The sequence below is a fragment of the Vidua chalybeata genome, chromosome Z (genome assembly GCF_026979565.1).
Source record: "Vidua chalybeata isolate OUT-0048 chromosome Z, bVidCha1 merged haplotype, whole genome shotgun sequence".
In the NCBI taxonomy this organism is placed as follows: domain Eukaryota; kingdom Metazoa; phylum Chordata; class Aves; order Passeriformes; family Viduidae; genus Vidua; species Vidua chalybeata.
Window position 1 is genome coordinate 39,111,474 of NC_071570.1, and position 26,521 is coordinate 39,137,994.

Below are 26,521 nucleotides of genomic sequence, written 5' to 3' on the forward strand. Positions count from 1 at the left end.
GCATGAACTCATTTGTGCATGAAATGTACAAATGCAAAAAATTAAAACTGCCATGTAATTCAGCTTTTACAACACTGATGTGCTTATAAAGCTTTGGGTGGCAAAGAAAGAGGGAAGAGCTGTCTAGAAAGAAGGTAAGTTACTTTTTAAGTAATATTTTATGCATTAAAAGAAAGCCATAAACGAAAAAAAAAATACACCCCTAGGATGTCCATGAATTTGTTACTCATAGCAGGCTTCATACCACAGGAGATGTCTACAGAATTCCTCTGCAGAGAGATCTCAATACAAATACATAGGCAGCTCAAATTCACTGACAATCCAGGAAGTGCTTTACTCAGAGAGAATTTGTTAATTATTTTCTCTGTAACTGAGACAACAGAGATGAATGTAAAACTTTTTATCGATTTGGTGGGTATTAATTACTCTGACTTCTAAATTCCTTTCTATAGACCACACAAAAATTAGAATTTCTGGAAAATCAGAAAATGTGCCAAATTTTGGAAATCTGGAAAATGGATTCATTGCTCTGGTGGCTAGTCAAACTGACTGAGCATTGCTTAACTGCTTCTTGGTTTTAATGTATGAACTATATTAACTGAATCAGGAATACTGTATTTCTTAAACACAGAAGTGTAAGACTGACTTTTATTAATGTTTTTACCTTCCAGCTTAACTGTGAGTACTAAGATGTTTCACAGGTACTGGTTATGTGTCTGTTCTGCCAGAATGAATTAAAGGGAATTACTGCTAGAGCTCTCCTCTTTTTTTCCCCGGGAGAGAATTAACTGGCTCCACAGGTCTGTTCTGCCTGAAGGAGAGACTTTACATCTGTTGAAATTACCATAAATATTGTAGCTGATATGAGACAGCACCTGGGGCCTTGTAGAGGTGACAGCCTTTTTTCCACAGTACACTTGTCAGCCAGCAGACATGAGAGCACAGGAACTGATTAGAGGCTTCAAGCAGTGTGGGTCCTGCTTCAACAAACCGAGACACATGCTACTTTCACAGCCTCTTTTTTTGAAGAGATGATGCACAGATCCCTCCCTGTTGTCTGCTCTGATGTGAAAGCTTAAGATGAGCAAATTCAAAATTCGGGTCCTTTATGTTTACTGCTATTAATTTATTATGATAATAAAGGAGAGTGCTATTGTCAAAAAATATTAATGATTAACAGAGGATAGGGGTTTGATATGATTGATAGCATTTGCATCTAGTTACTCTTCAAGGATCATTTACTTTCTGATTCCAACATTAAAAAAGCAAATATAAAACCTAATCTCTTAAGCTTAATAACGTTAGACTATTTTCTAGAATTATGTCTGTACATCTGCTTTCTGGATGTGGGAGGCTGAGTCACTGTGTAACAGTCCCCTGTCAAACAACCTAATTTAATCCATCATTATAACTAAAATAGTAATGTGGATCTGCTGAGCTATCCTACATGCCTTTACTAAAATTTCCATCACATACAGTCATCTTCTTTGCTGCCTAATAGCTAAAAAAAAACCCTGAGAACAATTCACCAGCAGTTCATCTGAAGGGAGAAAGAAAGCAAAGATGCAGAAAGGAAACATGATTTGCCTAAGGTTATACAAAATGCCACAGCACTGACTTTCCACATTTGACATCCACAAGTAGCATTGGGAAAAACCTCCTTTTTCTGCTCATGTCCAGATGCTGCATTTTTTCCTGGCTTAGGTAAGGGAGTGACTTGGAGACTATGTCAAGTTCAGTTGCTAGAACATTACCCTTGTTCATTGTAGGCAATTTTAAGCAACTGCAGCTACAACTTGTCAGCTTGATAGTTGTGAACCCTGAGAGTGCTTTGTTTTATTACTTAATTTTGTGTGTCTCAGTTTCATCTCATTGAGGGAATAGACCTTATTCCTTACTGGGTATTTTTAACTGGCACCATCCATTGCATTTCTTTGATAGCTAAACTCAAAAGCATCATATGCACTTCTGAGGTTGCTTAAGATTCCATCCATGGAAATCCCAGCTTTCTTCTCTTTGTCAACACTTTCCATAGTTTGTGTAGCAGTAACTACTATGAACATTTTCGTAAAGTTTCAGAAACAAAACTTTGTGTCTCTGAGTCTGCCCCAAACAAAATCACTCATGTCTCCTGCAGTACTCAGTGTGGTTGACTGTTACTGAAACCCTACAGAGGCAGGGAAGTCTCTGTTTCTTCCAGAACCCACTAACAATACCTACATTATTTGAGTTAGAAACAGGAGTGAATATAAACTAAGATATTATGCAAACTACATATGAAAATGCTCTTCTTCTTTGACATAGATTTTCCATGCTCATTCTTTTAAAATGTTTTTCCACACAGCCTTCTTTTTATTGACAGAAGATCCATGGTTTGTGTTTGTACAAATTCAAAACAAAAACAGAGCAAAATTGTCAGTCTTCTGTTTGTATAGGAATTAATATTTAAATTAATATTAAAGACCTTGCCATAATACAATCCAAATGGGAATTTATTTATTTGGTTATTTACATTGCCTCTCATATACCATGTTTTAATTTTGCCTTTGACTTTATATGAGATCCCAATTGGGAATGCTGACTTAGAGCGCTCTCATTTTAAAGACTGTAGACAATAAACAGTATGACAATAAAGAATACAGAGATGAATCTATGTCTAGACCACAAAAATAAATAATATAGACATGCATATAATCATATTTTCATATAAACATGAAAAGCTGGTCAATGGTATGCAAATAACATCCATTTTCTCCCAAGCAGACGTTAGTACTTGCCTGATAAAACACATGTCAGGAGATAGAATCTCATGGAGAAAGCTGCACACCTGCTTGAACCACAGGCAATGGGAGTAAGTCATAAGGTAAATGTGACTAAAAACCTCTGAATGTGATCCTGCATTGCTTCTTTCATGAAATACAGAAACCAGGGGTAAAGAAATGTGACTGGACTGACTTCATCTTGCATAGTTTATTTTCCTGAGGTCTGTGAATAACCATCAGAACCGTTTACCTGAATAGCAGAAGTCTTCAGTTTCTCAATTTGTCTTTTATTTCTACAACAGTGCATTAACTATAAGTTGGATTTTGTTGTTCTAACTTCTTTGACATTCATGAAGTTGGCAAGGGAATATAATCATCCCCAGCCTATTTCTAATACCACAGAAACCATAGTTTATGGTTTTGCCGCAGTTGCATCGATCACACTTGCGTAAATACAAAAGGAAATCCAGGATATCATTTCTATGAGACACTTCTACTCCTGCAAACAGCAAAATATTTATTCAAATAATTGACAACTGGAAGAAACAAGTATGTTATCAGGATGAAGACCTGGAGGAGTCACTTTGAGATTAGTTAAGAGGCATCCACTTTCTTTGCCAAACAAATACAGGAAATAAGAGATTTGCCTTCAATGTACTGAGTGGTCTGAAGACTAACTTGAGCAGTGTAAGTTTTATCCACTGAATTATCCTATAACATGTAAAAAAAGATTTGAAGCATGCATAAAATGGCACAGTAGTACACCTGCAAAGGTTATATTTAATTATTATTTTGATATTCACTAATGCCTATATGTTCATTTTTGTACGAGAGTGTACAAAAGTCCTTCTTACAATATATGTAAAAAATATGTAAAAAATCCTTCTTACAAAAACAATTTGTATGCTAAATGAGATATTGTTTAGTGTAGAAAAGAGCTTTTTTCCACAATTTTTAGAATATTTTGGAAAAGTATTTTATTCCCATGAGAAAGTGTATAGTCCTGCTTATACTGAATGATTCTTAAAAAGAAATTAAATCTGCCATTTGTGAATTGCATTGAGTTTTCTCTGATTGCTCCCTGTCCAGCTAAAGAAGTTTAAAATGTTGTTATTCACCTTGAAAATTACTATCTCTACTTCAAAGGGATCTCTAAGTATAATCCACTTAACATTAATATTTGCTTAATATTACAAGGCACATGTATGACAGTAGGGCAAATCTTACCAATAGATAAGATTTCTCATTGCCAAATGATTTTCTATAGTAAAGGAAACTATTGTTATGAAAAAAAGGATAAACAGCTTTATAGGGAAAGAAAAACACATAAAAAGAAGGGTATTTTTTTATTCCAGAGAATGAAGATTATTTTTAAAATGGGATTACTTGGAAACTCATTTTTCTGATATTTCACAAAATCTCTACTGAGAGCTGGTGACACAGCAAATGAGCTTGTTTTATCAAAAGTCCAGCTCCTTGTGACGCTTCTGACCCTCTAAGATGGATTTGCCGATCTTTGCCTGAACAAAGTTTTTCTACTTAGATTATTGAAAATCATTCAAATCCTTGTATAGGATGGCCTACTTAGTTTCCTGATTTACCTTGAGCTCTCTCAGAGAACCAGTATGATTGCAGAGTTATAAGGAATTGAGAATTGATCAGATAAATTCTCCTGAAATAATTCATGCTGCAAAATTGAGCAGCAGTGCCAGCTGATACTGAAAAAGGGTAAATATCTCTCCTTTTCTACTTTTAATGGTTCTTCTATCAGTGTCCTGCCAAGCCATGGAGTTCTGCAGGTGAAAGGGACAAGAAGATGGGAGAATGTATGACATGTAACAAAACTATATAGTGGCTGGGGATAAAACCTACCATTATTTATCCTACAAAACGTATTCTCCCTAGTTTCAGTGTTCATTTAACTTTCAGTATCCATATAATGTGTATGCATAGAAACAAACTTCACTTTTTTTTCTTGAAATAGAAGGTAAACAATTTTGTAATTTTGTGACTACCCAGGTTTTCTGCTGATGAATTAACAGCTTATACTTGTACACACTTCCTTTGGTTTTTGTGAACATGTGAGTCTCTGCTCATTTGCATATTTAAGAGCTCTTAATATTACATATTTGACAATCAATTAAATAGAGAACAACTTATTATCTGGATTCTCTATCAATCAAGGCAGTGTATTTGTGTTTTAGATATTAGGACTACACAGTGGGTGATTTTAATTAAGTTCTCCAAGCTGATTTGTCAATAGACTAAAATCTATATTCTTTTCTTCAGATAATTGACAGAATAAATACATCACAGGTACATCCTAAACATTCATAACAAATCTGAGAGGTCTTCCACAAAACTTGGGTGGAATGCCAAACCATATATCACCATAAGAAATTAAATATTATATCACTACTTAGAGGAACAACTTGCTAAAGAGCATTTGAAGCTTGTTAGAGCTTCTGACCAGAAGGCAACAAAACAGAACTGATGGAATTAAGTTTCTTCCAAACTTTCCATTCAATCTCATCTATCCCCTATGGACATGGACACATTGGAATGGGTCCAGAGGAAGTCGTGAAAATGATCAGAAGACTGAAATACCTCTCTCATGAGGACAGGCTGAGAGCACTGGGATTGCTCAGCCTGGAGAAGAGAAAGTTCCAGGGACACCTTAGGACACCTTCCAGTACCTGAAGGGCCTATAAGAGGACTTATAGTGATAGGAGAGGAGATGGCTCAAGCTAAAAGAAGGTAGGTTTAGATTAGATATCAAGAATAAAATCTTTACTGTAAGTGTGATGGAGCACTGGCACAGGGTGTCCAGAGAAGTTGTGGATAACCCATCCCTGGTAATGTCAGAGAACAGTTTGGATGGGGCTCTGAGCAATCTGCTCTAGTGTAAGGTGTCCCTGCCCATGGCAAGAGGATTGGAACCTGATTTTTAAGGTCCTTTCCAACCTAAACAATTCTATTATAGGATTCCATTTTTTTCTAATCTATTGCTGAAAAACTAGGAGGCAGACAGATGTTTTGCATATCTGTGGTTACAGGCTTGTGTTATTGCCCACAATCAACAGTTTCAACTTTCTTGGGTTTTGGCACTGTGTTTTTGAGATATGTTATCCTTGATAACAATAGGACACTGCGGAGGAAATATCTGTTCAGAAAGTAAAAGAAGAGAGTGGAGAACAGAGTCAGCTTCATAGCAGCTGCATATTGTAGCTTGTACTGTTTGCCTGAATATGAATTTGGAAAACCATCTTTCAGTTTCTCTGTATATTAATTCAAACCTCTTATTACATTGTGTCTAAAACAGCAATAGCAATGCTATGTCTTTCTGCAGGTTATATAACACTTCTAGGACATAGAATGTTCCCTTTTTAGATTTTGGTGTGTGCATCTTTATAAAATTATTCAAAAGAGTGTGTGTGGAGGTGTATTTTATTTTTGTTTTTTTTTTTTTTGTTTACCTGTGACTAAACTGGATACAATTAGTGGCAGGACCAGCATCTGCAGCATTCGCATGAGTAGTTCTCCTGGAAACGAAAAGTACTTCACTTCCCGATAACTCATCTTATATGATCGAAGAGAAAATCCCAGAATTACACCTGAAGGGAGGGAAAAGAGATCATTAGTCAGTCTTTTAAAGAAGCAGTAACATCTGAACATGAACATCTATAAAGTACTCACTGGACATATCCATTTACTTTCTGTGGTATCATCTACTACTCTGAGTAGCCCTCCTGAAAATATTAAGTTATTGCCATGGTTTAGGAATGATGTTCCCAATTTCGTGTTCCCAGTGAAACACTGCAAACCACGCCCTGCTTCCTCAGTCCCCTGCTCCCCTGCTCCCTCCTGCTGTGGTGGGATAGAGAGGAGAACTGGAGGCACAAAATGTAGACATCATGCTTTGACACAAAAACAGTTTACTGAAGACAGCAATGAAATAAGAAAAAGAACAGTAATCATTTTAATAATGAAGTGCAGAAGATGTGAATGATTCACAGACAAGTGCTCACCATGCAGAAATCCCCAACATGCTACAAGAACCAGATAGGGCCCCTTCCCCTGACCCCAAAAATGACATCAAGTTGAATAGAATAACCTCTGGGTCCTGGCCATGCCCCCTCCTGGCTTCTGCAAAAAATAACCCTCTCCTGGCCAGAATCAGCACAGTTATTTAGAAGGGTTTATGCGCTGCTATTTTTTAAAATCTGAATTACTGTTAAAGGTTTATCTTGAGTGCTAATGAAACAATCCCTGCTACTGCAGCCAAGTGTCTTGAATTCTGAGATTTTGAGTGTAACCCTATATACAATGCATATACATACTAGCTACCAGTCTTCAGAAGTCTTGTCCATGCCTGTTTACTCTGTGGGCCCTGATCCTACAGATGTGCTTCAGATTGAAGGAGATAACCAGGACAGACCTATTTGAGAATCCCCTTGTGGTTTAGTCTTTTCACAGTCAAAAAGAAGCAGGAGGTAAGCATCTTTACACATCTCTACCTTCAGGAACACTGATACTTGCAAAGAAGCAGATAATCTGGATTAAAAGGCCTTACTAGGTGATTAAGTGATGGGTTTCAATGCCTGAGGGACAGGAGCAAGGGAATGCCTAGATCCGTTTATCTTCCCTTATCTATGGAACAGATAAATTATGCTTGAGATACATTTACAAATGGAAGCCATAGATGGGCTCACGTGTGGAAACCTAAACTTCCCAGCTACAACTTTGAAGATTTTGTCCTGTATTTGCCACCAACAGCTTTTTTTGCATATTTGTTTAGTTCTCTGGTTAGCTGACATGACCAGTTGCAATTTGCAATTGTTAAATGGCTTGGTGCCTATCTGATGTAGGACTTCCATACCCAGTCAAATAACACATGATATCTGAAACACATTACCCATACAGATGGTAAAACTCAAATATCTTTCCTTTCCATTCAAGACCCCATGTTCTTCACCATTGTCTAGTACTGGCATTTGGGTAAATTGTGTGTAGAAAGCTGGATCAGACAATTGATCCTGCTGCAAACCACAGTGGGTTTGCAGCAAAAGAATTTATTTTACTGGGTTAATTTTCAGCCAGGTCAATTCCCTAATGCAATTATTTTGTATGGCCACACAGGCGTTGGTGCCTTCCCTGGTAGATATGTGCCTCAGAGAAGAGTGGGATTGCTCTTTTTGAAAGATAGGCAGACTTAGGTTTCATAAAATGTTTTATGAGATCACTCCTCAGTGATGTTAGGCAGCAGAGCATTCCAGCTCCATTCTAGATCATGTTAGAACTTAAGTATATCCTGAAAATGCTGTAACATTGAACAATTTTGACAACTGCTAGTTCCAATTCTTAGTCACTTTGTGGTTTTGCTTTTATTTAAAGACTGATTTTTTATTGGTACTTCCATAGAGCAGATAATAACTTCACGCCAAATTTTGCTACCTAAAATATGCTGTCATGCCTCCTGAACCAGATTGTTGACATCTGCTGGTGAAAGGAAACATCTGTAACTCTCAATTTAGTGAACTTTGTTTGATCATGATTTGATCAGGTTGGTTAAGCTAAAGGAGTCCAGAAATGTCTTGCGTAGAACAGAAAATAAAACTGTATTCTAGAGAATATTATTACAGAATGGAGAGAAAAGTAATTAAGAATGCAAATGACACTAAGTATGGAGTTTGTGAAAAGGAAGAGTGGCAGGACTAGAAGGCATTTGTGTAGTCTCATTCATGTTCTGTGGTCTCATGTAGCTAAAGTGCATTTTGATTTTTTTTTTTTTTTTTTTTTTTTTTTTTTTTTGGTAAAATTACATAATAAAATGCATAGAAGAAGGGCCTCTGAATAATTCTTGTTTAAAAGACCTGCCTAAGAGTTTCCCTTCTTTTCAACAAAGTTTTAAATTCTGCTGCTGAGTTACTCATTATTTTCTTTTTATATGAGAAACACATTTCTCAGATATAAAGAATCCACCTGGACTTTTGTTTCTGCAGTTAATGAGCACTACATTTTGACAACTGGGTAACAAGCAAATAGAGCTAGACTGCCTTCTTACTTAGGCAACAGTTCTGCAATCAGTTCCACATGAATTAATCCCTGCACTAGTACAAAGCCTAACTGAGGTTGGTAAGGGTTTATGAGGCTGCTATATGAACTAGTCCTTATGCTATGCTATAAGGGCTATCTGTTCCACTGCCATCCAAGCAGTACAAAGTGGCCTAAGATGGCTGTTTGAATGAATATTATTGGAAGTGAGAGTGAGTTTCTAAAGTTCCACGTAAACCTGTTGAGCCAAAAATTATTGGCTTTTTTTGTCCTAATGCACTCTGTGCATAATTACAGGGTTTCCCAGCACTGCAGTTTACAGAAAGAATTTCTGCAATGTGAAAAAAAATGTGCCCTGGTAGTGTATTATGTTGAAATGTGTCAACACACAACAGCTACTAATTCTTCAGCCTTAATCTTAGCACTGTTATTGATCAGTTATATGCAGTCATGCCCAAGACATATGAACCTTTCTCTGACTCAGTTTCCCTGCTGAAAATATAGATACAGCAGTAGTTGTTTCACAGATATTTCTGAAAATTGATTGTGTTCACGCAGAACAAGAAATTGAGACAAATTATTTCCTCATTGTGGGGTTTAATAATGAATGCAGGACAACATGATTTTACCAGTTCCTCTTGATTTTAGAATAAATTAAGATTGAACTTTATTTTCTGTTCTAGTTTGAATAACTAGATTGTGGATATAATATCCCATTTGAAAAGTTTTAATTAACAAAATTCTTGAAACAGAAAACTCAAATTTGGCAAAGTAGCTTTGTGTTCTTTGAATTAGCTTCTTAGAACCAACATTCACAGGCTTGAAATAGTGAGATAGCAACATACAATGATGATGCAAAAATAGGGACAATGGCAAAGCATCAAAATAAAGTCCTGAACCAAGACCTGGTAGGAGGTGCTCAACCTCTGGAAGGGGCACAGTATTCTAACAACCATCCACTACTTTGTGTGTGGTAGGAGTTTTAGTGCTTAGTACCCTTCACGACCAAGACTGGGAAGATTACATACTGGAACTGGCCTTTCTCAGTAAAAGTTTCAAGTTTCGGGTTAAATCTGAAAACTGTAATGAGACAAAGCCTTGTGTGAAATAAGCTCCCACAACCTGTTATGCAGGTTTCTGTGTACCCTTTGTAACAGAAAAGATCAACTAATCACTATCAGATCACTAAACACTATCAGAATCTGACTTCTCAAATGGTTAATAGTGTACCATTTCTGCACTGCAGGAAAGAGGAGATTTATCTACAGAATTTGGGCTTTTTCTGGACAAAAATCAATAGTGCCTGTTTAAGTTAACAAGCTGAATTCTATACCTGTGTTTAGTATATAACAGGACCCTACTGTTAAATAGTTTGTACAGTTTATAATGGAAAAACAAATCAGCTTAAGAGTTATAAAAGGATTTTTGAGGTGTTCTTGTCATTGACATAGTTAAGTTTACAGAAAAAATTATTTGTAGATAATACTGTTGATAATCAGAAGAATCTAACAAGCTAAACAATTTTATTGCATTGATTTTATACCAATGTTTTTGTGAACCAAAATTAAATTCAATATGTGTGAATACAGTGACGAAAGGATTTAAAACTTGCAAGGAACAGAAGGTGGAAATAATTCTGGCAGTTAGGATGGAAATGGCAAATGGTAGTTATGCTTTGGAATTCTTTATTCCAAAAATAGGAGCATATTCATGAATGGTCTTCACTTCTGTATGTTGGGTACCAGACAGGAAACAGTAAAGTCTTCCTGTCAGACTTTATACCTATGGATATACTTGTATGGCTAAAAAAACCACATAACCTTCAATATAAAATGTCTTAAATGGATTAACATCAAAGTGTGATGAAGTAAGCAATAAAGTCAGGGTCTAAAGTAGCAAGACAAAAATACTTTTGTAATACAATTTTTTTTGGAAGAGATATGTTATAGAGATGTCTGGTTTTTAAAAAATAAAAAAAAAATTCACACAATTTCCTTGACTGAATTTGAAAATGAGCTTCAAAGTCTTCATTGGAGAAAATGAAATCCTTAATTGTGTTACAAAAATGTGTTGGTGTCACAGTATTGGAGGGCTGTTTCACATGAATCTTTGTGTTGCATATATGAAATGGGTGGCACACCTACACATTAGTTTAAAACAACACAACAGTTTAAAAAAAATTCCAAACCATAATTCTTAGAAAATGGGAGATGAGGCTTTATCCACATCTAAATATCCATTCAAGAATTTTAGGGAAGCTTAAGCCTATCCTTCTGACCCACTTAGAAAAATTATATATATAAATTTAATAAAAAGAGAAGATTGCTTTTTTCATTACTTCAAATAATTCATTAAGTCTAAGTTATTGAAATGAATTCTTATGAGCTTCTGATCTCTATCTTATTTCAGAATTACACAGGAATTAAGACCATACAGTTATTTCAAACTTATATTTTTTTACAATGCCCATGCTGTCTGCTGCATTTTCAAGCAAGAAGTGCAGAATACTGACAGCTGTACTTCTCAATTGACCAAATATCACTTAAACATATTTCAAGAGGAAATTACTATCAGTGATGGTGCAAGAGCTGCTTTGTCTTTACCAGCGCTTGCCAGTTCAATCAGAACATACCACTAAGAGTTATATACACTTCTGCTTTTTACTGTAAATCTCAGAACACTGTTAAATGAGGTCCATATCAATATCCTTTCCCTTAATATATGTGGTAAAGAATTACTTCTTTTCCAGAAGGAAATAGAAAACTTCAAAAATAACTGGAAAAAAAAAACCCTTACACTGAGTAGAATGCTGTTCTAAACTAACAGCTGTTAATAGTTCAGTTCCAGAAAACCTTGTAACCAGCAAGCAAATAACATTGTGTTCTATAACAGCAACTGGGCAAGAGCCATGAAGGGAATCAGGCTTCTACCAGTTTAATGGCACTTTGTATATTTTGTTGTTACATATATTTTGTTGCTAACATATATATGTTAGCTCCACAGCCATTTCATTCCTACATTCCTGCAGAGCTCTGGAATGACTGCTTTTGTTCTTTGGGTCATTTGTTATTGCTTAATTTACCATTTTGTTCTGACACCTTTTCTTCTAACAGCCAGTTTCAGATAAGTCCACAACTGTATTTACTGGAGACAAACAGGTAAATTTCTTCTCCAGTGATAAGAAATACTTCAAGTTGCCGGCAAAATCTCTTAATTTCTTTCCTTGCTTGCCACAAGAATCACCCAATATGCTCAGCATGACTTTGATTTTTATAATTCTTGTTTCAGAATTTTATATTGAAATTTATATTGTACACTCTAGTATACCTGGGGTATCACACCTGCCCTTTCCTTGCTTTCTGGTTTTCCTTATGTAGGTAGGAATGTGTGTTCCCTTTGAAATCATTTTATTGAACATAAATGCCAGGTTATAACTGTGTGATGACATTGCAGCAGAGAGTTTAAGGACCTGTGCTCCAAGTTGCCATATTAGAATCTGTATTAAAGTGGAATATGTATTGATTTGGACACAAGCAGCTACCTCTCCTTTGCCTGAGACATACTGTGAGAGTACTCATGGGAGAAATAATGTAGAAGAGCTAGATATCCTAGATATGACTGGGATCCAGAAAAGATCTGCAAAAAGGGACATGTCAGAGAAAAGCAAGTTTACAGTAAAGTAAGAGTCATGGTGATGTCAGAGAGTTGTCCACTGCTTCAGAAGAGAAGTCAGTGTGTTACCTTTGCTCAGGGGCCACAGGAGTGCTGGGGAGAGACAGAGTCACAATCCTACAGTCACAGTGCCTCAGGAACACCTGCCCCTGAACCTGCCCCTGAAGGTTTGCTGTGTCCTGTAAGAGATACTATTTTCCCCAAAAAACCCACACCAAGCTTCTAAAACCAGTATTCAGTTAAAATTTGTAAAGATGCAGAGGGATTTTATTATAAATGTGTATTGTGGGCATTTAGAGCTAGATTAACAGAGATACATGGGCACTTAATTCCCAGCTCAGAGACAGTCAAACACTCTACCTGACATCTTCTGCCCATCTCTGGAAGAGCCTGAATTCCTGAAACACCTTTATAGCTATAGCTATAAAGTACTTGCATGTTGCCTTTACTTGCAGACACAGCATCTCCTCCTTGGATTTTATGGACAGAAAGCATGCAAATGGAAAGGGGAGTCTGAAGTTCTAAGAACTGATGTAACTAAGCAATGAGCAAAAGCACCATTTGACCAGATGCTGCCAAAACTGGACACCAAATCTGAGGACATAACAGCTTCTGAGTGCTGTTAAAAAGGCATTTTAGAAACCATTGAAATTTGTCCTTTGCTATTTCTTTACTCTGGTGTTAGACTCATACACTTTCTCCTTTTTTTCTCTAGTTGTTTGGCTCATTTGCCTGTCTCCTCCAATTAAGAGGTAATTTTGTTCCTTTGAGAACATGTCCAAAAAATTGTTCTCATTTTATCCAAGTTCAACTTCTCTGTTTGCCTTTAACTGTTTTTAATTTTTTTTTTTGCTTGTTTTCTTTGAACTGTTTCTGTATTTACCTCTTGTTTGTAATTGATTTCTTACTTCCCCCCTCCGCCCCCTGCTCCCCCACCCCGGACAAGCAATTGCAGGGCATTAGTAGCAGCTTTGGAATGAAGAGTTTTCACTGCTGGCACTGAAGCAGACTGTTCTTAATGGAATAGGGACATTATTCATGATTTCATCCTCAGACAAGAGACTTCATTGAAAGACAAACTATGCCTAGTTTATGTACTCTTGTTAGTCTCTGAGCTATATTAAAAAAATACTTTTGATGCAAAAAATAACAAATAATTTCATGAACAGGAATAATATCTTACTATGCATACACAAAAGCTCAGACATTCACTATATATACCAGATTATATTTTATATAGTATTATTTAGAATTAAGGTACTACTTCGTGCTTTATAAAGTTACTGTAATAGCTGTTCCTTTCATGTCTGGCTTTACTTTGCTGCTTCATGTTCATGACTAAAGTTAATGTGTTTACTCCCATAAAATATAGATCAAAACAGATAAGAAAGCTGCTCTCTCAAAGTTTATAGGGTACCTTTCCTGCTTTATTCATTCATTCTTTCCTCTTTTTCCTTGGCTGGAAGCTGACATATTCCTTTCCAGCACTGAATTCTACTTTTCCCTACTGTGGTTTCAGCTGCCCATCCATATTATTTTGTGTTTTTGACAGTATAGCTGCACAAAGGAATTGCAGACATTGAGACTGAGACCACTCAGGTCCAACTCCAACTTCCAGTCTGAACTTTGTGCAAACATTCACATAAAACAGAACTCTACTCTGAGGAACTTTTATTGTAGTTTGACAGGGATCTTGAAGTTGGATATGGACAGCTGCCTTTGTTTTTTTTTAATTCCAGCTTAGACACACACTACAAAGAGTTCATTTTAGGCTGGATTGTCTTGATATGCAGTTTAGCACCATCATTAGCAGGACATTCAAATTATGCATACATATCTCTATGGAGCTAGTCCAGCTTTTAATTTCTACAAAACCACCTGTTAATTTAGCTTAGTGCTGATAGTCTAAATCTGTAAATGACTTGTTTGACACTGAGGTTTAAGTATTTTGTTGAATCTAGATATGCCCATGCCAGAGCTATTTGGATCCTGGAACCTATGGCAGACTTTGTTGAAATACTTCTTTTTTGTCCAGTATTTTGCTGAGACATGCAAACAACCAGGATAGACTGAGAGGGAGCATTTCCCCTTGTAGAGTATAACATTTTTGCCAAATCAGGTGTAAGCTTTACCATAACACCTTTTTTGAATATTTGATTTCCTCGGCGAATTCTTTCCATAAGAAAATCAGGCTCATGGATGAAGTTCATGGAATCATGTTACCATTTTCTTAAAAAGATAGCTAGGATGCTTTCAGTCCCTTGATGTTTGATTATGAGCCACTTCATCCCTGAAATCCTCAGCATGGCTGTGAAACTATTCAAATGCAAATAGAACCTTCCATCTTTTTCTTTTACTTGCCAACCGCCTCTTCCAAGGCATGAATTTCCATAAGTGTTTAATTTCAGTCAATTAAAATGAGGTATCATGCCTTACTTCTTGTGAGTTAACTCATCTTAAAGATACTTTGTAGCATTTTTGATTAGTTTAGACATAGCCTCCATATAGGTAATGACAACTCTCTTCTCACTTGGTGTTATTCTGAATGGTAGAATTTTCCTATCTTAAAGGTCACAAAAATGGCACAGGGAAACTTGCACCTGGAATAATACTTAATTACACAGTAAGTAACTGAGTCCACAGTGTGACCTTTTAAGTCACTCCAGATAAAAAAAAGCTTAGCTCTGGAAATCTCTAAAGTTAATGGGCACTGCTCCATTTGCTTTGGAAGACTCCTCAGTTCTCACCCTTCTGCTTGTCTTTTTCTCAGAACTGTCATGACCTAAACATCTATTTGCCTAACTCCAGGCTATGTCCTGAGGGACTAGCAAATGAACACCACTGTCACACAGAATGCACAGAATCATCTGGACTTGGGATATCCTGTGTCCCTGTTCTTGCTAAAAGGACCACTTCACAGCCTGGGGCTTCCTGTTATAGGTTAGCATTTTAATCATTAGGTTAAACACAATGCTGCCTTTTGCATTATTGGCATATACATTTGTCCTTAGAAGATTTACATTTCCCTCTGCCTAGTAACACAACTTTGAAAGGAATGGTGGAATTGCCTCCTCCTGTAACTTGCCTTTGGAGAGGAAAAGAAGAACCTAGCTCCTCAAGTGCTAGTGACAGTATTCCCAAGGACGCTCGGGCTTCTGCATCTCCACTGGGTGAAAATGTCTGGCAGGGTCCTGACTCAGAAAGGAGTGGGAGTAGGAATGCAAACCTGTTTGTTTGTTTGACTGCCTGTGTTTCTGGTAATTTTAGGCAGTTACATGCTTAGGTCGTGGACTTGTGCAGCTACCCTATTGAGTCTCTTTGTTCTAGCTCATGCTCTAAAAAGACATACAGCTCTGAGATTTAGATTCCATGGACAGCTTCCTTTGCTTGCATTTTAGGCTTTGAAGAACTTGATTGCACATCTGTATCTGTTTAATGCTTGGATTCTCAAGTCAAATTTTTTTTTAAAAGCATCAAAATATATGTAGTAGACTTATTTGTCAACTACCTTTAGTTAGTACTCCCAGGAATTCCCTGATTATTGGTCCTGTAATACAAAGGCAATTCTACTCTTTTTCTTTCATTTAGCCCTTGTGCATGGTAAAACCAAAGTATTTACTAGAGCCAGTCTGAGGGGCCAGATTATGTTTCAGTGTAAATGAGGCTTAAAACTTGTGATGCTAAATGAAACTAAACGATGCTTAAAATAAATCAATTTACAGTTTTACAAACTTACAGTAAAATGTGAAAAACAAGCACACACTTTGTAACACTCGAGTTCATTTCTATTTATGGTCTTCTATCCATGTCAATAGAATATATATACAGATGCTAAATTTCAAGCAAGATATTGCATTTTTTTCATGTAGAGAATAGAAAGAGAATTCTAAAGGTGAATATAACTCATGCTAAAAGAAAGGATGTGGGAGAATAACCAGGAAATATGAGTAGCAGTAACATTTTGTTACTGTCCTGATTCTCCTGTGATCTTTCTGGCTTTCTTTGCCTCTTTTCCAGTATTTAATTATTTTCCTTTTCACTGTTATACAGTTCATCACACCTATTATTTTACTCTTTTATTTTAAAAGGTCTCATGAAACCTTGAACCAAAGTAAGTTTCTCTTTTATGGATTTTAAAGGGTTATACACTCTGTGGTTTCATTGTGTTGATTGAAAGTGCAGACACTGGCCATACAACTTCAAGTCTGATGGGTTGACATAATAAATGCAATAATCCAGCTTTTACTAAAATTCCTCTGAAATAATTTCCATTTATTCTTTTACTATTTTCCATAATTTCTTCCCTACTCCATACCATATATATATTTTGTATCCATGAATAATTTAAGACTTCTTGGTGAGAAGCCTAGTTGTTCTCTAACATATGTTGTAGCCACCACAGAATATTCTGTGAACAACAGAAATGAAGAAATTTATATGTGAGACAGAAATTTCTTATTGCTCCTTACTGAGTACTTTTTTAACACCAGTTGCCTTGCCTTGTTGCTCCAAAGCTCCAGTTAAACTGAATTGTAACACGTTGTGAAAAAAAATATATGATGACATATGCTAAATCCCACTGAATCATAGAACCACTGAGGCTGGAAAGACCTCTAAGATCACTGAGTTCAAGTCTTAACCCAGCACTGCCAAGTCCACCACTAAACCGCAACCCGAAGCACCACATCCATACAGCTTTTAAGTGTCTCCAGGGATGGTGGCTCCACTGCTTCCCAGGGCAGACTGTACAAGTGTTTGATAACCCTTTCAAAGAAGGAGTTTCCTAATATCCAAACTAAACATCATCTGACACATCTTCAGACCTTTTCCTCTTGTCCTGTCCCTTGTTACCTGTAAGAAGAGGCCAATCCCCGTCTGGCTAAAGCCTCCTTTCAGGGAATTATAGAGAGTGAGAAAGTCCCCTGAGACTCCATTTCTCCAGGAGAAAAGCTGCTAAGACCTTGCAGCTCCCTCAGCTGCTCCTCACAGGACTTGTGCTCCAGACCATTCCCTAGCTATATTGTCTATCTCTGGACTTGCTGCAGAACCTCAATGTCTGCCTTGTTATAAGTTTACTAATCATAAGATTACTGGATTTTAATTAAAAATGAAATGAAATACAAAATCTTAAGGAAATGCACAGCAAACAGAAGGACTTTGGAGGACTGTCAGAGGATATACACAACTAATGTGACTACAAGGATTATTTTATGAAGCTGGTCGTAGCAAAACACCTGATTTTCCTTTAACAAGGCATGAAAAATAATTAGTATGTCTCAGCTACGGATCTAAAAGTCTGTGCTACAGTACACTACAAATTATCCCAATGTCTGCATTTATATCTTAATTTTTTTAGCAGCCTTTTCAACATCTAGAATATCTAGCCCCTTTGTTTATTTCTCTTTAATACTGGATTTATTAGTATAGTTTTTCAAATGAACTTAAAGATAATAATTTTATAAAAACATTTTTTCTATGATATCATATAATCCCTTGAAACTTTCAGATGCCTGGTTATTTCAAGGAATTTTGCCAGAATTTTAAGCTAAATGAATGATATTTTCAGGAATCCATGAAGAACTGAACATACCATCTTCAGCTACACCTTCATTGTGGCCAACTCAAAAGCATTTCATCTCCAATGACATCTTGTTCCAGCTTTACAAGTGCCAGGAAGGATCTAACAATGTTAAATATTTACTCAGTATACAAATCACTGGCATCTTGCTTATGATTTTGTTCTGCCTTGCAGTCACTACAGTAATTATAGTCCCTGTTAACTGAGAAATGGAAAGGGTTGGCAAACTCTAATACTAGTTTATTTCATGTTCTTATATCATGTATTTTCTGACCCATTTCAGGATCAACACCAAAGTTTTCTTGAGCATCCTTGAGATAACTACTGTTTCAGCTGACCATAATCTAATGGCATTCAGAGAATCTTCTTGTAAAATCTCTTAGAAAACACATCCTACATGCCCCACACAGTTACTGCCACGCATTTCACCTAGGATAGCTTTGAATTTTGATTTGTAAGAAGCATTACTATGTATATACATTTATTTTTAACTTCTAGAGAGACTTTTGATAATCTCAACAGCCTTTTTTCAATCTGTATGAAGAGTGAAATGAATGTATGCTTCTCTGGATTGTTTTATGACCATTGAGACATACTGCTTTTGAGCACTACTTTGCAAGTCCACTGATTTGACAATTTAGAGTGTTAGGATCAAAATAAGCTGATATTTGGCAGATCTTGCATCTTTACTGTGCATTTATGCACAGCTGCTCTCTCCAGAAAGCTTAATTAGTATCCACAAGGTAGCCAAGTTTATTGTTGTTACTCTGTGCCATGTATGGCAGTTCAACAATCACTGCTGTTTCATTTCAGTAACACCAAAATGAACTGTGGTAAGAAATGTGGATTGTGATAATATATTAACATTATTTTGTTTTGCAAGTAACTGTTAAACTAGAGTACTGTTTGTATTTCACAGTCTCACTTTTACTGCTGTCTTCTTAATAGCAGAATTAAAGTTCTTTGCATTTCTATATTTTTTCTTCCTTTTGAAAATAATAATCTCTTTTGGAGCTTTAAGTGTCACTCTGAGTTTTATGGTGTGTGTTTATGCTTTTTTTCCTTCCAAAATGATAACTATTTTATACTTTAAAAAAAAGGTTTTGATTAGCAAATTCTTCAGAATATTACTTAGGAAGGTTTTGTCACTTAGTGAGAAATCAATTGCGTTGGGCAGGTTCTTTAGGAGAGCTCTGAGACCAAGTCAGCCTTTGAGTTCAGCATAAAAATAATTAATTTCTCTTTAACTGTAGCCAACTGTCTTGATTTTCTTGCATATATCTTCTTTTTTTTTTGTATAATTTCTCTCTTTATGTTTTAACATATTCTTTCACCTAAAACTCAGGTCTCACAGCTGTTTCCCCTTCAGTGATCGATCTTCACTTTGTTCTCATGCAAATTTTAACAATGCTGCATTAGGATTTGTACCAGTGTTAAATGTCAATATATAGTGAAGTCAAATACTCTTCTCTGGGTATGTCAGCCACACCCTTAAGTAGATACAGAAATATGCCAATACAGAAAAGAGAGTGCTTCAATGCACAAGGCTGCTGTTTTTGTGGGCATTATCCTGAGTTTGTCTACCTGTGTACTTGTACCTCATAGGTCTTTAAATTGTTGTTCAGACAGGGAATCTTCCTGAGATTGGAGAATCTGCTCCTTTGCACAACTTTTCATTGTTCAGATATTGTAAAGGCTTTGTGGGCTTTTTGCCTTCTGTGTCACAAAGGATCCTTTCAAGGCTTTATTTATCTCCTTGCTTTTTTTCTTCAGGGACAAGGGCAAGGCCTTCATCTCACCTGTTCTTTTAGCTACTTGTTTTTGATAAACACCCTGGAAAGCTTTGGAATCTCCCACATGGTGCATGCTGTTGCAGAACAGAGGTTGTATGGGTTTATCTATATTTCACACCTATTGTGAGATTGCTGGGAATTACAAAAGCCTGGCTTCAATGACAAGCCAGACCTGCATTCCCTCTTCCCTTTGGGTAAACAGGGAGTCTGAAAACAGGAATGGATCCATCCCCCTCCCCTTCAATGTCCCAGAACACAACTGCAACATATACCTCTGGCAAAAGGATTTTAGTTAGTGAATTGGAGCTTAATTATTATGCAGAAACTTCTTTTCATAGTACTTCCTTCTCAGCCTGCCTCTGTTTCACTCAGCCTCTCAATTAAAACAGCATTTTTCTGCAGACAGCTTCAGAGGACCTCTGCTCAGCACTGCTCTGAGTCTGGTCTTTCCTTCAGTGCAAGTTCAGAACCCACAGGAGATTCTTTGGCATTTAGAGTTCTGTCAGAGTCTGGGTTCCTGTGCCATTTTTCAGAAAATAGGATGTGAGAATGAAGACAGGCTGATAAAGGAAACGTATTTGAAAGGAAAGAGTTTTTGGGGACAGGATGATGATTCTGAGTAGCGTGGGAGAGCCTTAGATTTTGCCAGTAACTTGGCTAGCACTTCAAAGTTCATGAGACTTCCTGCAGATTTTCCATGAGCCACCATGTTCTCTACACTACCTTAAAGTGCTCCTGGTCATCGTGATATTCTCAATTTACCAGTGGTCAGCCTCAAAAATTTGTCTCACAGGATTGCTCTCATCTATTGGGTCTTGGTAAGATTGACTACAGAAAACTAATATGTAGTATCTTTATGTGAACAAGAAAAACGTGAAAAATTGCATCATAATTTGCTTATTGACTATGCTTTTCTCCAAGTTTGTTGAAGGGCTGGAGAAAAGTTTAAATTCCACTAAAAATCAATTATTATGACAATGTGTTAGACAGACCCTACCTATGCAAAGGTGTAGTCTGAAGGACATTCTATGCATTTTTATGGGAATAGGGAATAGCTATAGGTATTTTTCAACATGAATTATAGCTTCTTGCATCTTCATCACTACGTTTTTAATGAATAATTGGCTTAGTATGGTAGCAGCTAGTGAATTTAGTTTAGAATTCAGTTTACAATCAGAGTAATAACAGAATGGCTATATAAATGTCTATATTTCTCCTTGTCATGTGAATACCAGAAAAACTTCAATCTATTTGCAAAATATCTGTATACAACAGAGAGAATTGCATGTTGCAGTTACCCACTTCATAACAAAGGACAAGTTCCCACTTCAACACAATCTCAAGCCCCCACTATAAGCTACAGTACTGGAACTAAGATAAGATCCTATGCACTTAACCTCTACTAAAATCAATCCTGTTCAGCAAAGAAATAGGAAATGCTCTATTAAAAAAGGCTTTTTTCATGTTTATCTCTTGACTAAAGGGATGTGAAAAAAATGTCTCTTAAGAAATGTTGTTCTCTCTAAATAAACTGTTTTCCTGAGTATGGTGTCTATGAAAACTTCTGGACTGACATCTCTAAGAACTGTCATCTGTCTGATATATTACAGAGCATTAAGCATTATTTCTCATAAACAATTCAACCCTGGCCTGAGTAGAGTTTGGTTTCCACCTAGACTCACATCCAAGCATCTCAAATGGGAAAGTAAGTAGTGCTAATTGGTGGGCTAATTCTGCAACATTGATTACTGTCTCCTAGGGAAGGGATCAAGACCTAATCTAATTTTCCACAGACCACCAAACAACTGAATGATGATAACAACTTAGTCCTTGCCAAAATAGACAGATGGAGTTCAACCACTTTAGTCATATATTCCCTACTTCTGAGTATTTTCACAACAGCAAAAAACTCTCAAAAGCCCCAAATATTACCTTTTTATAATCTATTAACCATGAAATTACTGTTCTAATCATACATAGGTACTGCAAAATTACACCACAAATAACAAAATTAAGAAAAAATTTAAGCATTTTGTGATAATAACGTTTTCTTCTACGTGTTATACTAGATATGTCTACAGGTTCATGAGCAGAATTGAAGCAGCCAGCTCATCCTAGTCTACACATTTTCATCAGTTCTCCAACTTGTGTCCCAGTACCTATTGATCCTCTGCTGTAGGTGGTAGTAGAGTAGCAGAGTGTCAGTAGTTACCTAAAATTAATTGGAATCAGCAGTAACACCAAAAACACTTGTCCAGTCTACATTTCATTTCCACATTGGCAAATTTGTGGAAGCCCTACTGGATATAGATGACAGAGAAAAAATTGCAAAAAGAATATTTTTTCACATCCTGTATAGAAAAGTAACAATCAAAGAATTGTGTTCTTTGTGGTTGGACAGTATTTCAAAACTTGCTTGACTTGCACTGCTTTTTCTGACCATTGTAGATAAAACACCTAATTTTTTCACCCCTGTTATTAATGGGGCTTTTACACCTATAAATTTCTTAGTTAGGAATTAAAAACATGTACTATCAAATACTGTTTATAGATATCAGAAACTGAAATTACTGCTTTAGCAAAGAAGTACTTTATTTTACCAATAGGCAAAATGTCTCCCAGAAAAAAGACCATCAAACCTGAAACTAATTTGAAATAACAGTGCTGATGTGGTATCAAGCAACAATAATGGTAAAACCCTAAAATTTCAATTCCTGGAAGAGTTGTAGAAGCACAGCAAGCAGACAGAACCACACTATGAAGGACATTTGGGCCTACATAGGCAAAGGATATAGACTATTATCTTTAAGTGCTTACATATGGGTTTTCAGCATCATCATGATGTGTTGGGGAAGATGAAACAAGAAGGCCTTATAGGTACGATTGCCTAGCAGGGGATTGGGAAAGTGCAGAGAATGCGAGCCAGATTGCGATGAAAAAGAGCTTTGAGATGACAGACCTTGGTTGCTAAGTAGCTAGTGGGCAGTGGTGTAGCTGGTGGCAGATATCTCCCTTTTTTGACCCACAGACAAAGCAGAGGGTCAGATAAAGTGTTCTGTCTCATTCCTCAAAAATGTAGAGTTTATCTTGCACTTGTAACCCTCCCCTGAAGTATCTGTAATCCCATTGGTCCAAAGTCCTTTTCCGCATCCACCTTCAAACCCCCTTGATAAGGTGCACCCGAGAAGCCAGGGCCATCTTCTTTTTGTTTTTCTTCTTCTTCTATTTGTTTATCTTCTTGTTCTTTTGCCTCCCTCTTGGACCCTTTTGCTATCTCGCCCTGCCCCCACTCCTTGGGGCCTGCTTCAGGCTGCGCCTGGCAGCTCCGAGCAGGGCCCCCACAATAAACCATATATCCTAAGATCGGGCTCTAGAGATCTCTCGTGTCCATCTGTCCTGACCGTCCTGGACCAGCACTCACCACAATGATCAGATTCACAATTTTATATTTTAAACTAATGAGAAAAGTGAAAGCCATACAGTAAAGCCATTAAGTTCTTGCTCACCCTGTAAAGAGTGGTTATATGTATGAAATATGGTGCCACTTTGACAATCTCTAGTTAAAGAGAAATTATCTTAAGTGATCATGTAATAATTTAAAGAAAAATTACTTTTAAAAATTGCATGTTTTTCTCAGCAGATTCTCTTTCTAATGCTAATTTAAAGTATGTAGCAATATTTTGGTGCATTCCAAATCTAAAGGCTGTTTGATGTACTGGATTCCTCTCAGTACACTCTTTAAAGGCATTTAATCAGGTGCTATCTTTCAGTCCTTTGAATAAGTAACACTGCCATTGTTGCCCAAATTGCATCTGAAAGATGCATGTGTAAGATTGTGAGTGGCTGAGGGAGAATAAACTTAGGTTTGCCTTTATCAAGGGAAAACTGAAAAGACTGAGGCTGTATTTATTTTACGCCTTTGCTTAGAAACGTCTCCTCATTTCATTCATTGAGAGATTCTGTTCATCATTGCAAAGTGTTAATTTTTTTATTTAGGTGAATAAAAGTTACTTGCTGAGCATTTTGCTGCAACTGGCTTTGGTAGGAAAAGATAGAATTGAAAACATTCAATTTAGTTATTGTATCTGATTCTTTAAGGGAGGAATTCATAAAACATCTGTTCTGGTTAGTTTTTCTCACCAAAATTCTTCTTAGGAATTACTAGAATAATTTAATGGCTCTTCCTTAAACTTCATGCAGCTGTCAAAGACAAAATTCTCCAAGCCAGAACATTCTTATCAGTGCAGAAGAATTTGGAAACTCATTTGTAATGCAAATCACCCAGTCACATTGTCATTGTCAAATGCACTGGAGAACAGAATATTCCTATTGAACAAATTACTCACCAAGAATCACAGCAACAACGGTGAACAGCACAAAGGCATTCCTCATTAAATAACTTTTAACATCATCCTTTGTTATGCTCTGCACTTTTTTTTTTGCCAAAAGTGTACGTTTCCGGACACCTTGTTGAATTCGTTCCATCCTACTTCCAGGTTTTGGATCTTCTCCGTTACCTTTAGTCATTTATCTTGCTGAAAGCTTTCTTTTATAATTAATTTCTGTCAGTATCCCTTCAGAAAAGTGGAGGACTCTTTTCAGTGGGGGTTACTGGAGAAACCTGCAAGACAAGAAATATCAAACCTTGCAGTAAGATTTTAGGGGAATGATTAGCTATATATTTACGCAGAAGCAAATATTCTTCATGTTTCAGTAAAACTTGTATTGTTCTTAATATCTAAGCAGTTTTTGATGCAGAACATCAATGACTTTGAAAGAAGGATTACATAGACTGATCAGGTAACTGTCCCATGTCTTCAGACATGAACTGCTGTCATGCTGTAAAACCCAGGCGTAACTTTTTTTTAGTATTTGCTATTGACAGATAACTGTAAAATCAGTAGAAATAGCAACTTAAGGTATTACAATGTTTAAAACTCTCTGTCAGGCTTGCTCTTGTACTTTTTATCAGGTCATTATTATTTGAAAAAGAAAATCTAGCTCACATTCACATTAACCATTGAAGAGAAATATTTTGCTCAAACTGGTCCATTTAAATTGTTCTGTATTTGAGATGTTTTTAAATGATTGAATGAATTGTCTCAATTCCTTGTTTTCACATGGAAAAAGGCAGCAGCAATAGTTTATTTATCCCTCAACCACTATTTAGAAGATATGCCTTTGACAGCTTTATGTTGATAACATTCATCTTTTAGCTGTATAAACTACTCCGAGCACATCTGTAAAACATCAGAAGTAATATCCCACTTAATTTGTTGCTTCAGACTGTAATACCAGCTCACATTGTAGAGTAATGCTTAACTTGTCCTGATAGCAATTATGAGCATATATCACAGAATCACAGACTATCCTAAGCTGGAAGGGTCACGTCAGGATCATGGAGTCCAAATCCTGGACCTGTGCAGGACAACCCAAGAGCCACACCACATCTGACTTTAAGAAATCACACTCTGAATCAACCTTAAAAATGTTTCAATATTAAAAGTTTTTCATTAAGATATTAGTTTTTATTTTAGATGATGTGGGTTTGTTTTGATGGCTGCTGGGTATGAGTTTGTTTTGTAATGGAGACTCCTCAAAGGTATTTTCCAGACTGAAGATACAATTCTCTGAAGTCTTAGTCAACTGGCATGCTTTTTTAAAAGTAATTAGTAATGAATAAATGGACAAACCTAGATTTTTCTGCTGAAATCTATCTCTGTTTATAGACAGTTCAACTCTAACACCTAATTTTTAATAAATTTAGTGCAAAAACACTTTTCTTTTTCAGAAGCATGTAAAATATAAATACACAGGGGTTTCAGCCAGCACGTTTTAAGCAAAATCACATATTGTAACAAGTTTATTTTGGTGGATTTTGGTCGCTGCTTTTACCATATGTTTCAAGACCGTCACTTTAGTGCTATATCCTCCCTGCATTTTGACAGAATGCTATAAACGTTGCTGCTTTGAGGTGTGGAAACAGAAATTCTGAGACCTAGCTAAATATTTAAATTAGTAAGGGTTCTACCGTGGACAAGACTGCTGTAGGAAGCAGGATTTTTTTTTTATCCCCGACCGATTAATGTACGCATTTAAAAAAAAAAAGAAAAAAAAAAAAAAAAAGAAAAAGGGAAAAAAAAAAAAAAAAAAAAGTGCCTTTTCTTTCCAGGATGTTTAACAGCAAATCTGTCCTGCACAATTTACATCAAGATCAAGAAAGAATATGGGTGCAGCCAAAAGGATCATCACATTAATTAAGATACAAATGGCACAGAGTGAAAAACGACTTCCCCCCGCTCCGACCCTCGCTGCAGGACAGGACGGGCTCACCTTGTCAGACCTGCCGTACCCTTAGGAGCGCGGTTGAGGTGGATGGGCAGGGGCCTCCCGGCGGGGAGCGCGGAGCTGCAGAGCCGGGCGAGCGGCAGGGCGAAAACTGACATCTGCATGTGCTCTGGAATACGGCAACTTACTATCCCGGTAACTTAAGGAAAGGGGAGGAGACTGCCGGCCTGCCGGCCCAGCGCCGGGGGAAGGAAAAAAAAAAAAAAAAAAAAAAAAAAAAAAAAAAAAAAAAAAAAAAAAGAGGACAATACTGACCCACCACGAGCTACGCATCAGCAGAGCGGGGAAAGCGGGGCTTCTGGAATATTGACTAG

General features: G+C 36.7%; 1 protein-coding gene across 1 annotated transcript in view; it reads right to left on the minus strand.

Moving 5' to 3' along the window:
• Positions 1 to 26,297, minus strand: part of SLC1A3 (solute carrier family 1 member 3) — a 65,107-nt gene extending 38,810 nt beyond the window's left edge. The window contains exons 1-3 of the mRNA XM_053932355.1: positions 26,193 to 26,297; positions 24,206 to 24,480; positions 6,239 to 6,376 (exon numbers count right to left, since the gene is read on the minus strand). Of these exons, the coding sequence (XP_053788330.1) occupies positions 6,239 to 6,376; positions 24,206 to 24,386 (319 nt within the window). The 5' untranslated portion in view covers positions 24,387 to 24,480; positions 26,193 to 26,297. The remainder of the gene's footprint in view (positions 1 to 6,238; positions 6,377 to 24,205; positions 24,481 to 26,192) is intronic.
• Between the last annotated feature and the right edge of the window lie 224 nt (positions 26,298 to 26,521).